This window comes from Humulus lupulus, chromosome 6 (assembly GCF_963169125.1).
Source record: "Humulus lupulus chromosome 6, drHumLupu1.1, whole genome shotgun sequence".
Lineage (NCBI taxonomy): Eukaryota > Viridiplantae > Streptophyta > Magnoliopsida > Rosales > Cannabaceae > Humulus > Humulus lupulus.
Genome location: NC_084798.1, coordinates 222278463 through 222294259, shown reverse-complemented (window position 1 = coordinate 222294259; position 15797 = coordinate 222278463). Strand labels below are relative to the sequence as shown.

General features: G+C 34.9%; 1 protein-coding gene across 1 annotated transcript; it reads left to right on the top strand.

Annotated features, from left to right (window-relative positions):
* The first annotated feature begins 8096 nt into the window (after window positions 1–8096).
* On the top strand, window positions 8097–13345 carry LOC133783528 (L-ascorbate oxidase homolog). Its single transcript, XM_062223184.1, has 3 exons — window positions 8097–8376; window positions 8468–8577; window positions 12992–13345. Exons 1-3 carry the CDS (start codon window positions 8218–8220, stop codon window positions 13056–13058), a joined length of 336 nt encoding a protein of 111 aa, XP_062079168.1. The 5' UTR covers window positions 8097–8217; the 3' UTR covers window positions 13059–13345.
* The last annotated feature ends 2452 nt before the right edge of the window (window positions 13346–15797 follow it).

Genomic DNA, 15797 nt, shown 5'->3' with positions numbered 1-15797 from the left:
GTCCTCAGCAAAAGCCGGAAGGAAAGAAGGACGAAAAGATGGTTCCTGCTCGGGTTTTTGCCTTAACCCAAGGAGAGGCGGATGCTAGCAACAAGGTGGTCACAGGTCAGGTTTCCATCCTCAATAAATTATGTCATGTATTATTTGATTCGGGAGCCACCCATTCGTATATTTCGTTAGGAATGATAGATAAACTAGACAAACCTAGTGAAAGATTTAGAACTAGGTTTGCAACCGAGTTGCTTCGGGCAAAGTAGTTCTATCATCACGAATTGTACGAGGCGTACCAATCAAGATTGAGGACAAGGAACTAGAAGGAGACCTGATAGAGCTGGTGATCAAAGACTTCGACGTCATACTAGGCATGGATTGGCTAGCACGGCATGGCGCAACGATCGACTGCAGACGCAAGAAGGTGACATTCGATACTCCTGACGGCCAGAAACTGTGCTTCATGGGACAAGCTTCAGGACTACGCACACCATTAGTATCATCTCTCAAAGCTCAAAGAATGATGGAGAAAGGATGTCAAGCATTCTTAGCCAACATCACGAATGTGGAGAAGGAGACATCACTCAAAGTTGGAGATGTTCGAGTCATACAAGAATTTCCAGAAGTTTTCCCCGATGACTTGCCAGGATTGCCGCCAACTAGAGAAATAGACTTCACGATAGAATTAGTACCGGGCACCGAGCCTATCTCTAAGGCACCATACCGGATGGCACCTACGGAACTCAAGGAGTTAAAGACGCAGCTACAAGAACTCCTAGACTTGGGTTTCATTAGGCCAAGCCATTCACCATGGGGAGCTCCGGTACTATTCGTGAAAAAGAAGGACGGAAGTATGCGCATGTGCATAGACTACCGTGAGCTGAATAAAGTAACGATTAAGAACAAATACCCGCTACCTCGGATTGATGATTTGTTTGATCAACTCCGAGGCGCGACTGTATTCTCTAAGATCGATTTACGGTCCGGGTATCATCAGCTCAAGTTAAAGGAGGAAGATATTCCTAAGACAGCCTTTAGGACTCGTTATGGACATTACGAGTTCTTAGTTATGTCTTTTGGTCTTACTAACGCGCCAGCCGCGTTTATGGACTTAATGAATAGGGTCTTCAAGGACTACTTGGATAAATTCGTCGTTGTGTTCATCGACGACATTTTAATTTACTCCAAGGATGAAGTGGAGCACGAGGAACACTTGAGGATAATTTTGACGCGATTGAAGGAGCACCAACTCTACGCGAAGTTCAAGAAATGCGAGTTTTGGCTCTCACAAGTGGCGTTCCTCGGGCACATCATATCGAAAGACGGAGTTGCAGTAGATCCATCGAAGGTAGAGGCCGTGAAAGATTGGCCTAGACCAAAGAACGCGTCGGAAGTAAGAAGCTTCTTAGGGCTAGCAGGTTACTATAGAAAGTTTGTAGAGGGCTTTTCTAAAATAGCCACTCCACTCACCAACCTGACCCGGAAGCAACAACAGTTTAACTGGAATGATAAGTGTGAGGAAAGCTTCCAGTTACTTAAGGATAAGCTTTGCTCAACACCAGTACTTAGTGTCCCAACACCCAACGACAAGTTCGTTGTCTACTGTGATGCATCAAAGTTAGGATTGGGATGCGTACTGATGCAAAATGACAAGGTGATAGCCTACGCGTCACGTCAGTTAAAGGAGTATGAACAACGCTATCCAACTCACGATATGGAGTTGGCAGCGGTGGTCTTTGCGTTAAAAATCTGGCGCCATTATCTTTACGGAGAACGGTGCGAGATTTATACGGACCACAAAAGTTTAAAATACTTCTTTACTCAGAAGGAGCTTAACATGAGGCAGCGCCGGTGGTTGGAATTAGTAAAGGATTACGACTGCGAAATCCTATACCACCCGGGGAAGGCAAACGTAGTTGCCGATGCACTTAGCCGAAAAAGTTATGGGAACTTAGCAGCCTTAACCGGAATAGAAAAGCCACTATAGCAGGAGCTTATCAGTGCCGGAATAGAAGTGGTTGTAGGCAAGTTGGCTAACTTGTCTATCCAATCGAATATGCTAGAAGACATACGGAATGGTCAGAGACATGATGATTCACTAGCAACGCACATGGATGCAGTCAGAGAAGGCAAGACTACAGATTTCTCAATATCCAGTCAAGGTTTATTGAGATATAAGGATCGGGTATGCGTGCCAGACGATCAAAGTATTAAGAAGACGATCCTAGAAGAAGCGCACAACACCCCATACTCGGTTCATCCAGGGTCTACCAAGATGACTCATGACATCAAGGCAGTCTATTGGTGGCCAGGGATGAAGAAGGACATAGCGGAATATGTATCTAAGTGTCTGGTATGCCAGCAAGTGAAGGCGGAGCATCAGCAGCCTGCAGGATTATTGCAACCGCTTAGCATACCGGAGTGGAAGTGGGACGATATAGCCATGGACTTCGTGACGGGTCTGCCAAAGACAAATAAGCAGCATGATTCTGCTTGGATAGTCATAGATAGACTAACCAAGTCGGCTCATTTTCTGCCTGTTAAGACTTCTTATACGGCAGACCAATATGCAGACATCTACATCCAAGAGATTGTACGATTGCATGGAATCCCCAAGACGATAGTATCAGATAGAGGATCAGTGTTTACGTCAAGATTTTGGAGAAGCTTACAGCAAGCCATGGGTACTAAGTTAAGTCTTAGTACAGCTTTCCATCCTCAGACAGATGGGCAGTCAGAGCGTACGATTCAGATTTTAGAGGATATGCTACGCGCATGTGTACTTGACTTCGGAGGATCGTGGAACAAGTACTTACCGCTGATCGAGTTCTCGTACAACAATAGCTACCAGTCGACGATCGAGATGGCACCTTATGAGTTGCTATATGGAAGAAGGTGCCGATCACCGTTGCACTGGGACGAGGTAGGAGAAAGGTAGCTTCTAGGGCCCGAAGCTGTTAGGCAAGCTCAAGAAGCAGTAACGCTTATTAGACAGTGTATGCTTGCTGCTCAAAGCCGACAGAAAAGCTATGCAGATACCAAGAGACGCGATGTGGAGTTCCAAGTTGGAGATCAAGTCTTCCTGAAGATATCTCCTATGAAGGGTGTCAAGCGGTTCGGGAAGAAAGGCAAGCTCAGTCCCCGATTCTTAGGTCCTTTTGAGATATTGGACAAAGTGGGACCAGTTGCGTATAGACTAGCCCTACCGCCAGCACTAGCCGATAGTCACAACGTCTTCCACATCTCGATGTTACGCAAGTATGTGTCAGACCCATCTCACGTCCTCAAGTACGATACCATAGCACTCCAGAAAGACTTAAGTTACGAGGAACGACCGGTTAACATCCTAGATAGGGGGATGAAGCAGTTACGGTCCAAGAGCTTTCCTATAGTTAAAGTCCTATGGAGCAATAGTTCTGAACGCGAGGCAACGTGGGAGTTGGAAGAGGACATGCAGAGCCGGTATCCGGAGTTATTTGGTAAGTAAATTTCGAGGACGAAATTCTTTTTAGTAGGGGAGAATTGTAGAGTCCAAGAACTTTACTTAGCTAATTGTTTAGTAGTATTATAGTATGTTTAGTGTTATCATTGTTACTTTGGATTTTTGGTTCAGACCGGGAGTTATTTGGACACTCATAGTAGTACTTATAGATTTTCTAAGTTTAACCTATAGTTTAAGAATATTAAGTATAACCTAAGGTTTGATTAATGTGTCTGATATTAAGGAATATATTATTATATTATAAGGTTTAGACATCAACCAATAGGATTTTAAGCACATGTTTTGAATGGTAATTAAGGATTTAGTATTTTTGAGGATTAAATTAAATAAGGGTAAAAGTTTGAATGTATAGGGTCAGTCAGCAGCTTTGAGCACGTTGAGGGCTTAGTCAAGGCTGTTTACTCCATTCAAACTCAGCTAAAAATGTGTAAATTCGTGTTTAAATATTCAGCGTATGCCGATATATCGCAGCTATAGGGGGCGATATGTCGCAGCACGTAGATACGGAAAACACGAATCGATGCACGGTCGCCTCGGGAACAAAGGTCCAGGCGATATATCGCCTATAGGGGGCGATATATCGCCTCCACCAGCATGAATTCAAATACATTTGAATTCTTTTCCCTTCAGCCATTCAAACTCGTTCAACAGTCCAGCATCTTCTGAACGAGTCTTCAGCCTCTGCTGAACGATTATTCAAATGATTTTCACCTAAAAAGCCATTATTTTTATTCAAGTAAAATCAAGATATTTTCATTCCCAAACTCTATAAATAGGACCTAGTACCCAGCCATTATTCACCATTTGCTCTAAGTTCAGAGGCTGCTAGTGTTAAGTGAGTGAGAGAGTGTAAACACTTGGTTTGGGGAAAAACTATAAGCTTAAACATCATAAGCTTATCAAACACTTGGGAAGTAAGTGAGTGCTATAGTATTTCGGTGGATGTTAGATTGATCTTGCAATCTTTGAGGTAAACCCAAAACTCTAGTCCTTTCTGTATTCTATGTTATTTCTTTTCTCAAAACCTTCTACTCATTCCCCTAACCTTATTCTTATTTTTGGTTAGGGAATCCAAGTTCTTAAGCACTTAAGTGGTGGTAAGCATATTTTCGTTTAATGGTTTAGTCTTCCTATTCTCTTTCATTTCATCTCCTTTCTTTAGACTCACCCTTGTTCATTGTGGTTTTAGGAGTGTTCCAAAAGTCCTAACTCAGTCGATTTTATCCCGGTAACTTTGGTAAGGAAAATAGGCTAGAATTAATATGTTATGTGCTTATGTTATCTATATGTTTATGTTATTAAAAGTGTTATGATATGTATATGTGTATGTAGGCTTGGGCATATGACCCATATGACTAACAAGACCCCAAATGGGTTATGGGCATATGACCTACTTAGCTAGTAGGACCCCATTAACGCCATGGGCATATGCTTGTTTAGTCTATGGGACCCCAAGTAATAATGGCCATTATAATAAGTGTATGTTATATGTATTATGTTAAGTCTTTATGTTTTCTTATGAAATTGTGTATATGACTATGTGTTAGGTTTTTCCTTGCTGGGCATTAGGCTCACTCCTTTCTGTTTATGTGTAGGAAAATAAGCTTAGAGGCGGTAAGATTCGTGATGCTTGGGAGGATGTGTATCGATGATGAATGGAGTCAAGGGGCCGAGCGTTATCGATTCGAGGATGTAGTCTCCTTTTATGTTTTTTATGGTTTTACATGTATTTTCCGCATTATTATGTAATGTCTTTTATTTTAAATCTTATTTTGTTTTAAAGACAATGGGATCCCAAAATCCTTCTTAGTATTCGTTTTTTTGTAAATAACTCTTATTTTCAAGTTACTCAATAAATTATGGTATTTTCGTAAAATGTAAGTTTTTATGTATAGTTTCGATAATGGTCCAATTAGTCTAGATTAGTGGGTCATTACAGCTTCTAATCTTTTTCATAAGATTATTAAGATCATGATGAAGCAACTTGTAACTAGGTAATATTTATGTTGTATGTTGATTTCCCTTGTAATGCAACAAGTTTATGGATTTTTCTTCTTCATATATTTCTTTCATCTTAAATATCTTGTATTTTAGATTGTTAGAACATATTTACACTTTGTTCTTCATTAGTGCATAAACATAATATTCTTTGTGTAAGATGTGTCATTAAATTGTACACATCCATGCTTAGAACAAAAATATTATGTTTTGCCTTATAAATAATGTTCATTAATTTATTTGTTATTTTATTAGATTGATTTACACTAAATGTTTTGAAATTATAATTTTGAAAAGTGAAGAAAAATCCTATCTTTTTAGAAGTAATTTGTGCTTAAAATTATAAATCTATTTAGAAAATGATAGTTTAAATTATTTTAACTATCACTAAAACTTGGGAATCAATATACTAATATATATTATTAAACTTACATTTTGTGGATTCTAGTATCTTAATAATCTTTTCTTTTAACACTTATTTTCAACTCATTATTGCTTTATTTTTATTCTCTTAAATAGCTATATTTTTTTCAATCTTTTATTTTATGTTCATAATATTAAAACTCATCAATTTTTGGAGCTAGGTTAGAATTTATTACTTTTGATTTAAAATAGCATACTCTTTACGAACCTACATTTCGAGAAAATTTATTTATTCTCAAAATTTGAGTGTAACATGATCATATACATTCACTTTCAAATCTCATATATTCTTAAACTATGACTTCACATTTAGGTCAATAGTATTACATGCTATACTATATTAAATTAATTTGTGTTGTAAACTTGTAATAAATTATATATATATACACTGCGGTATGAAATAGTTATCCAAATATTATATATATAAAATGTGCACCAAAATGATAAGTGAATAGACAAGTACATGTTCTTTGTAGTATTGGCAATGACATATAGTTGCTGAATCCATGTGAATTGAATTGTCCCTAAGGAAGGTCAATTTTTAGAAGATATATTCCAAAGTATTTTCATTCATGTGAGGAATTATTAGAAAAAGTGAATGAGAAAAAATATGAAAAAGTATAGGTAATTTAAGAGTGTGTGTATCATTACTACTTTATATAGGTGGGTTTTGTCTTGGTTTTTAATACAATGTGTAACGCCCCGATTTCCCGAGACGTTACTTAGGGAGTCCATTTAAAAATAATAAACAATAAATACTTTAAGACACTAAGAGAAAATATTTATTTAAAATTTAAACAGACAATGAGATCTCATTATTTAAAAATAAAAATGTTGGACGCTAGGTTTAATAACAAAAACATAAAGAAAATAACCATTCAAGTCTGAAAATTTTAAAAACATAACATTTATTTCTAAAAAAACATAAAATAACTGGAGCCCAGCCTCTAACATGTTCCGTCCATGCCTCGAGCCCGCACCACTCACTGCTTTACTTTGCCTTTACCTGCACACAGAGTACCCGTGAGCTAACGCCCAGTAAGAAGAGCTATGTAGGACATAACTCCCCAAACCAGAAAGCATAAACTTTCAACTAAACATAAATAAACATCATAAGCACAATAATCATCATGTGATATATAAACACCATATCACACTAACATAATGTGAGTTACACTCACACACATAAATACTAACAAGTCATGTTGATCGGACATGAAATGTAATCTGCCTTGCCTGCCCTGTACTCACACTCGGCATTCCCACGGTGGCTACTAGTCTAGCCTGCGCTGTACTCACACTCGGTCGTTCCCTCAAGACATCGTTGCCCTGCCTGCGCTGTACTCACACTCGGCAGTTCCGTGGTGGCATCCTATTATCCTGAGTTATACACACCCAAGATAATTCCTGCAAGTGCTATACTCACACAAGCAGCTAAAATCTAGTAGCACGCCTACTCTATCCTCTTAGCATGTCTACTAACTAAAATCCCTAGCACTATCCTCATGCTAGTCAACCTAATGCAACAATTCAGGTCACAAATATAATTATATAACTAACAAATAAGAAAACAAGGTTGTACGCATAATGTACACCCTATGCGCAGATGTCCACTCTTCTTACCTTAAACAGTGCGTTTTCCGCTGACGTGTCTCGAACCACTCGCTGCGTCACCTCGATGACCGCTAGCTCCTAGACGTCCAATTACACAGGGAAAATTTAGGAAAAATAAAATAGGCGTTAAGGTTTTATTTCGAAACCTTAATTATCGAAATAATTTAACTATGTCATTTTAACATGCATGACACGTAAATTAAAACAATTTTTCACAAAAGGTTCAAACCATCATGTCACATACACAAACTATGATGTTTCTAACATATCGCATGAATTCATATAATTACTTTTTATGTGAAAATTACCAAAATACCCTTTAATATCATAATTACATTAAAGACTCAATAATTTTATAAAAATTATCATATGACAACAAAATTTAATAAATAACTTTTCCAGAACCCTAAATAATCAGCAAATTCTCATATACGACCAGAAAAATAATTTTCTCTCTTTTTTATTATTTTTTATTTTTTATTTTTCTTTAATTTTGTTTTTATTTACAAAAAATTATATTTCCCTCTCTTTCTTTGTCTTCTTCTCTTCTCTTCTCTTCTCTCCTGCACAGCACTTATATAAATACCTGCTTTCCCTTTCTTCTTCTTCTTCTTCTTCTTCTTCACTCATTTCTTACCATTGTCCAATTTTAGAAGAACAAGCAAACTGAACAATTTGATTCAGTTTCCATGGCGCTAATCATAAGCTTAGCGAGAGTCAAACTCTGTTCTCTGATATATTTCGCCGCTGCTTCTCTCTTCGCCATTGTTAGGGCTGAAGATCCTTACAGGTTCTTTGACTGGAATGTCACTTATGGTGACATTTACCCGCTCGGTGTTCGCCAACAGGTACTTACCTTGCTTCATTTTTTTTTTTGATCTTTTGATTTTGATCTGATCTGACTGTGTAGTGAAACCGTTCTGATCTGTTTGTTTCTAGGGAATCCTTATCAATGGAAAATTTCCAGGACCAGATATTCATTCGGTTACTAATGACAATCTCATTATCAATGTTTACAATAGCTTGGACGAGCCTTTTCTCCTTTCTTGGTAAACTAAATCATCTCTCTCTCTCTCTCTCTCTCTCTCTCTCTCTCTCTCTCTCTCTCTCTCTCTCTCTCTCTCTGCACTAATTAACTATCAATTAATTTTGATTTTAGCTAATCTTAGTTTAGAAGCATTTAAGCTGATTGCTTTATTTCACAATGTGATTACGAGAACTGTTTGGTATAATTCATGTGAATCATGTGATTTCGCTTTATGAAAATTCTGGTTGATCATGACTTTATTTTTAGATCTGGAAATTTCAGATTTCTGTAAACTGATACTCCCTTTTCACTATATGATATTAAATTCCCCACAATCATGGCAAAATGAAATGATTTTCTGCCGAGAAAAACTCCTATCTTGTTGGTTCATTATCAATTCAGTTATAGAAAAACAAAGCCTGGTTTGCAATAAGGGTCCCACAAAAAACCATGCTTATTAGGTGTTTATAATATCAGTGGCAAAAGTCCAAATCTAGACTATACTCTGTTAGTATTGACTAAACCAACTTAAGTGTAAGTAGGATTAATTTAATGCAGGTATTATTAGTAGTAGATGAATTATTAAAAAAAATATTATGAGTCTATGTGTTACTTACCAAAAGAGATCGAGCGTTTTTTATATTTCCCAGAGAGATCGACAAGGAAAGTGTTAATTATTTTTTCATCAATGAGAAACAAGGAAGGTATATTTGTGTGAGTATATGTGTGTTTTAGTGAGAATATATATAATATTTCAAAGATATACATGAAATTAATTTAGGGAAAAAAGAAAAAGAAAAAAAAAAGACTTATAGCAAATATAGAAGAATCGAGGAAACATCCACAGTTGAAAAGTCTTAGCTGAACCAAGAAAGAAGACTCGAGGAAAGAAAAAGTCTTAATTTGCTTAGACCCAACCTTTTTAATTTGCTTAGAAGATACTAGCCATCATCGACTAGTACTTGATGTGGTCTAATAGTCATGTCATCAACCAATATTTATGTTCATAAATTAAATGAAAAGTCATATTTTAGCTAGAAAGAAGTCATTTACATGGATATGTCAGAAGTCATTTATATGGATTAGTCGTAATGCTTAGACCCTACCTTTTTAATTGTCTGTGTTTGGTCCATTATGTATTAGAAGATACCAGTACTTGATGTGGTCCAGTAGTCAAGTCATCAACCAATATTTATGTTCATAAATTATATGAATAAAGACATATTTTAGCTTGACCAAGGAAGTCATTTATATGGATGAATGCTTTAAAATAGTTGGATAAGAATGAAAAATTTTCAAGTTGAATATGTCTATTTATGGACTTAAGCAAGCTTCTCATTCTTTAAAATAGTTGGATAAGAATGAAAATTTTTCAAGTTAAATATGTCATCAACCAATATTTATGTTCATAAATTATATGAAAAGACATATTTTAGCTTGACGAACGAAGTCATTTATATGGATAAGTCCGAATGGTTTAAAATAGTTGGATAAGAATGAAAATTTTGAGTTGAATATGTCCATTTATGAACTTAAGCAAGATGAGATAATCAAAACCTATGGCTTTGAACAAAATATTGACGAGTCTTGTGTTTACTAATTAAGGAAAAATCAAATAATGGTATTCCTGGTTCTTCATGTAAATGATATCTTACTCATTGGAAATAATGTTAAGAAATTATCATATGTAAAGAATTGGCTGAGCACTCAATTCTAGATGAAAGATTTGGGTGAAACGAGTTATGTTCTAGGTATCCAGATCATTAGGGATAGAAAGAATAAACGTTCAGCTCTATCTCATGCAACTTACATTGATAAAGTGCTTGAACGTTTCTCAATGACAAATTCCAAGAAAGGACGTCTACCATCCCGCCATGGAATTCATCTTTTAAAAAAAAAAAAACAGTCTCCCTAGACTCCTGAAGATGAAGATGCAATGAGAAAAGTTATTTACATATCTGCAGTTGGAAGTCTGATGTATGCTATGTTGTGTACTAGACCAGATACCTACTATGCAGTGGGAGTAGTGAGTAGGTATCAGTTAAACTCAGGACCGGAACATTGAATAATAGTTAAGCATATCCTGAAACATTTAAGACAAACTAGGGATTATATATTAGTCTACAAGGGTGGTGTTTTGAACCCTGTAGGCTTGTAATGATCCAACTATTTCTAAGACCTTAGACCATTAAATCTACTATACATAGCTACTATTTTGGGAAAGATACATAAAAAATAATATAACTTTATTAAATCTCGAAATATTGTATCAAATACATAATAATAGAAAACATGGCATGGGTACCCATTGTTTAAATCATAAAACATAATTTTAAACTAAAGAAAACTGTTTACAAAACTAAATGCGGAAAAACATGATTTAAAAGACTAAAAATAAATAACTTCATCCTCAATCGACACGCAATCCACACATTCCATCCATCCTCAACACACAAGCCAAGATACCAAGAATCCTTCCGCCTTCCATATTCATTTTCCTGCATCACACTAAAAATAAAGGAATGAGCCTAATGCCTAGCAAGAAAAAACTACTAACACCATAAACATACACATAAAATCATATCATAACATATGCTATAAACATATCATAACATATTCTAAAAACATATTATAACATATACTATAAACATATTATAACATATTCCATATAAGACTATACTAATAATGGTCATTATGACATGTGATAAACTATCTACATCCCCTGTCTAATATTTGAGGTATGTTAGATCACAAGTAGTGTATGATAACACATCTACGTCTCCTGTCTAATATTTGAGGTAGGGTAAATCACATGTAGTGTATGATAACCCATCTACATCCCCTGTCTAATATTTGAGGTAGGGTAAATCATAACATAACATATTAAAACATAAACTTATCATAACATATTATACATAACATAACATAAAAGCATAACATATCATTCAAACATACAAGATCTAGCATATTTTCCTTACCAAAACCGAGATGCAAGAACAAATGCGGGGCTTGGTATACTCCTAAAACCAGCAATAAAACAGTGAGTATTTCTTAAAAGAAAGAGATGAAAAGACTAGAACTAAACCACCAAAAGAAATATTACCGAAAAGACACCTTAAGTTCAAAGAACTTAAAAATCTAACCACAAAACCATAACAAAAGTTAGAACCTGAATGAAAACTAAAGAAACTAAGGAATCAAGCAGGATTGAACTTAAGAATAAGGGTACCTTTGTTGACTTTATAGATTGGCCTAACTCCAATACCGAAATACTATAATCCTTACTTCCCAAGTGTTTAGTAAAGCTTAAGAATAGTAAAGATTTTTCTTTCCCAACCCAAGAGTATCACTCTTATGTCTCACTAATACCTTGGAGTCTGATCACAGCAGAAGAGTAAGTGAAAGGGTTGGGTGCGAAGTCCTATTTATAAAGTTCTAGGAATAAAAATCTTCTTTTTGGCTTTGAATAAAAATAATGATTTTAATTGAAAATATTTTAATATTCTTCAGTCAAAGGCTTAGAACTTGGTCAAATTGTTCAGAGAGAGGTTTAAGGAGTCAAAGCTTGATTTTTAAAATTAAAAACAAAAATAATAAAAACAAATACAATCCTAACTTTTAAATTCCTAAAACTCGTAACTCTAAACTCACCTGCAGTAAAATCAACATAACTAGAGCTGTAGGACTCCGATTTAAACCATATTTATACCGTTATAAAGCTAATTCAATTATCTACAACTTTCTAGAAATACTATTTTTCTAAATTAATAATATTACTCGGTCAAAAATAGGTCGGAAGTTACAGTACTCTAAAGTTACGGAAAATCTATTTAATTATCTAAATAACAACATAATCCACAAATAAAAAAAATTGTGACAAATGTCATGCTCCTAACAGATTCTGGTGAAGACTAAGTCTTATATTTCCCTTATTTTATCATTAAAATAATAATTCCTTAATAATTATGCATATGACAAGTGTCATAATCCTATTGGCTCTATCTAAACCTTAGGAATAACCATGCTCATGACAAGTGTCATATTCTTATTGGCTCTATCTAAACCTTAGGTTATAATAATTATCATATTAATAACTAATGACTCTACAAAATAGAGTTATTTTACCACTTTTTATGTGCTAATTGTTGCTTAATTCTTGAGTTTTTAATTGATCTATTAAGTTTTTAAGTAATTTTGAATTTATTAGGTTTATTTTAATTTTATAGATTTTTATGTATTTTTATAGTTATATTATTGTAAAATGTTATATTTTAATTATTTAAAATTAATATTGTTAAGTTAAGAGTAAAAAGATGAAATTTTGAGCTTAAATGTTTAAGTAAATTAAGTTTTAATTAATATTTTCATGGAACTTTTGTTGTATATTTTATTATTGAAAATATTTAGTTTTAATTTAATTTATGTTTGTTTTATAGGGAATTTGTTGTAATTTATTTGCTCTTGAAAAGCAATAAAAATGAGGATAAAGAGTGGCATTTTTGAGAAAAAAGAAATGAAAAGCTAGCATTTTTTAAGACCACCAGCCCGGCCCAACGCCTGGGCCAGCCATCAACACTTCCGCATGCATCTCCTTCCCAGCCACCATGGGCCTGCTCTCCTCACCAGCCCAGCAAAGCCCCAGTAAGCAGCTTCTCCAGCTCCAGCCCAATCATTCCACCAATTCGTGAGCGTGCCTCTAGCCGAAGCCCGCACGCCAGCACCTCACCATGCCAGCCATCTCCTTCACCCAGTCGCCTGCCACAACCCACCAAGCCCCTTTTGTGTTTATTTTGAGCCCAAAAAAAGCACATTTTTCCCTTTGTCCCCTTATGTTCAAAAATACCAATTCTTTTACCCAAAATTTTCTACACATTTTACCCCAAAATCATCATTACACCTTATAATTTACCCATATTTGTCATATTATTATTAATTTAATCAATTTAATTCATTTAAATTGATTATTTTAATATATTTTTTTTGGCTATAAATAAGGGAGTGTAGTGCATAATTTTGGGAGGGATTACACTACACATTCTACACTTTCAAGACCTCTCCATTTTCTTCTTCTTCTTCTTTGTTGTTAATTTTCTATGTATTTTTAGAGGAACAATTTGTGGGTTTTCCTCCAAATTTTCCTATGTCATGTTTGTAATTTTTTGGTTTGTATTTTCTATTCTAGTTATGAGTTTCTAATCTTTTTAAGATTATTAAGGTGATGATGAAACAATATGTAACTAGATAGTGTTTATTTTGTATGTTGATTTCCCATTTGTGTAACAAAGTTTATGGATTTTTCTTTTTCAAATATCTTCTTTCATCTTAAATACCATGTATTTTTTTATTGTTAGCACATATTTACACTTTGTTCTTCATTTTGCAAGAACATAATATTCTTTGTGTAAGATGTGTCATTAAATTGTACACATCCATGCTTAGCTTTCGTGAATTATGTCCTTGTGAGTAATTCTGATCGCGTTTAGACCCTATAATCATATTGGGACAATATTCCTTAGTTTATGGTTTACTAACATTTTAAATATATTTAAGGGAATTTAAAATCAAAAACTGGAATTTCATACCCTAGCCTAAACCCGAGCCCTTGGGGTCAAATAACCATAATACCCTTCTCAAAATTTCGAACTCAACTTAGAAAATTATTATTTCCAATAATAATTTTGTTATATTATTTTATAATATAATGTAATATTATATTATATTATAATATAATGTTTTAGATTAAATAAATGTGACAAAGTGTGTCACATATTGTAACATATTTGGTGTTACAAATTTGTAACTTCCAAATATTACCATTTATTGTGTAAAATTGTTGTTACACAATATTGAGATGAATTTCATAAAGTCATATGTGATATGGCTGTTAGAGATATGATTTTAACCCCAATAATGTATTTTGGGAGTTACAAAATCATTTGGGAGGGTTTGGAAATGTTTGGAAAAACAGCACATTTTTTGTATTGAAATTGGTCGGTGGCTGTGGCCTGTGGGTCAGAGACCAGTGGTCGCGGCCACTAATGTCTCTGGCCGCGGCCACAGGCCAAAACTGACTAATTTTTCAGTTTTTTCAATCTTTGTTGAACGGCTCAAAAAACCTAAATAACTCCCAAATCTCATTTTTAATCCCATATTAATCCAATTAAACATTGGTAACAGCTATGGGGGTTGGTGGAATTTGAAATTCAAATGGTGTCTCTAAACTCTATAAATAGGAGCTTATAGCTCACTTGTAAGACACAACATTTCTATCCATTAGAGCACTTGGCTAGAAACACCTTGAGGCTTGATAATTCCATAAAGCTTTTCCAATATCTAAGAGAGATCCCTTAGTGCTTGAGTTAGGGGGAAATAAGCTTTTGGACAAAGGTTGTAAACGTTGTTCAAGTTGGTGATCCCCAACCCTCTTCACTTAGGTTGTGTAAGTGAGAGTTTCTTGTATTTCTATTCTTCTTTCTATTGTTTTGTTTTCTTCTTATTCTCTTGTTCTTTTACTTGTATTTCTTGTTCAAGAGTTGTAATCTTTTCTTTTCTTTTGTTTCAAACACTTCTAGTTTACTTGTAACCTTTTGCTTAGAGTTGCATTTTACTATTCTCTTCTTCTTCATCATCTTCTTCATTTTCTTTGTTTATTTGTAATTTTTAGTTATAGAGTTGTAACTTTATTTAATCAATTTATATGTATTTGTAATATTATTGCATAGAGTTGTAATATTATAATCATTTCCATTGAGGCAAAACAATTTTTCCTAACATTCAAAAGCTTATCCCTTTTTTGTTTCAATGGAAGGGGAGACAATCAAGATCATGAACCAAGACCTAGTGAGATTGGATAGGTTTGATGGATCCAATTTTACTAGGTGGCAAGACAAGGTGAGGTTTCTTCTAACCACTCTTAAAATCGCCTACATCCTTGAGTCATCCTTGGCACCTTTAGCCGAGCCATCCGACAAAGACACTCCCGAAGAGGTGGAGAAGAGAAGGAAGAGGGAGGAGGACAACCTTCTTTGTAGGGATCATATCCTCAACGCCCTATCCGATAGGCTCTATGACCTCTACACCGAGACCAAATCGGCCAAGGAGATATGGGATGCACTTGAGAAAAAGTTTAAGGCGGAAGAGGAAGGTACCAAAATTTTTTTGATATCTCAATACTTCGATTTCAAATTTTTTGGTGACAAACCTATTCTTCCTCAAATTCATGAATTGCAAATAATTGTTAAC

Coding starts and splice junctions, on each gene's coding strand:
- LOC133783528 (XM_062223184.1), top strand. CDS start 8,218: ATGGCGCTAATCATAAGCTTAGCGAGAGTCAAACTCTGTTCTCTGATA. Junction 8,377..8,467: donor CGCTCGGTGTTCGCCAACAG/GTACTTACCTTG, acceptor GTTTGTTTCTAG/GGAATCCTTATCAATGGAAA. Junction 8,578..12,991: donor GAGCCTTTTCTCCTTTCTTG/GTAAACTAAATC, acceptor TTTGTTTTATAG/GGAATTTGTTGTAATTTATT.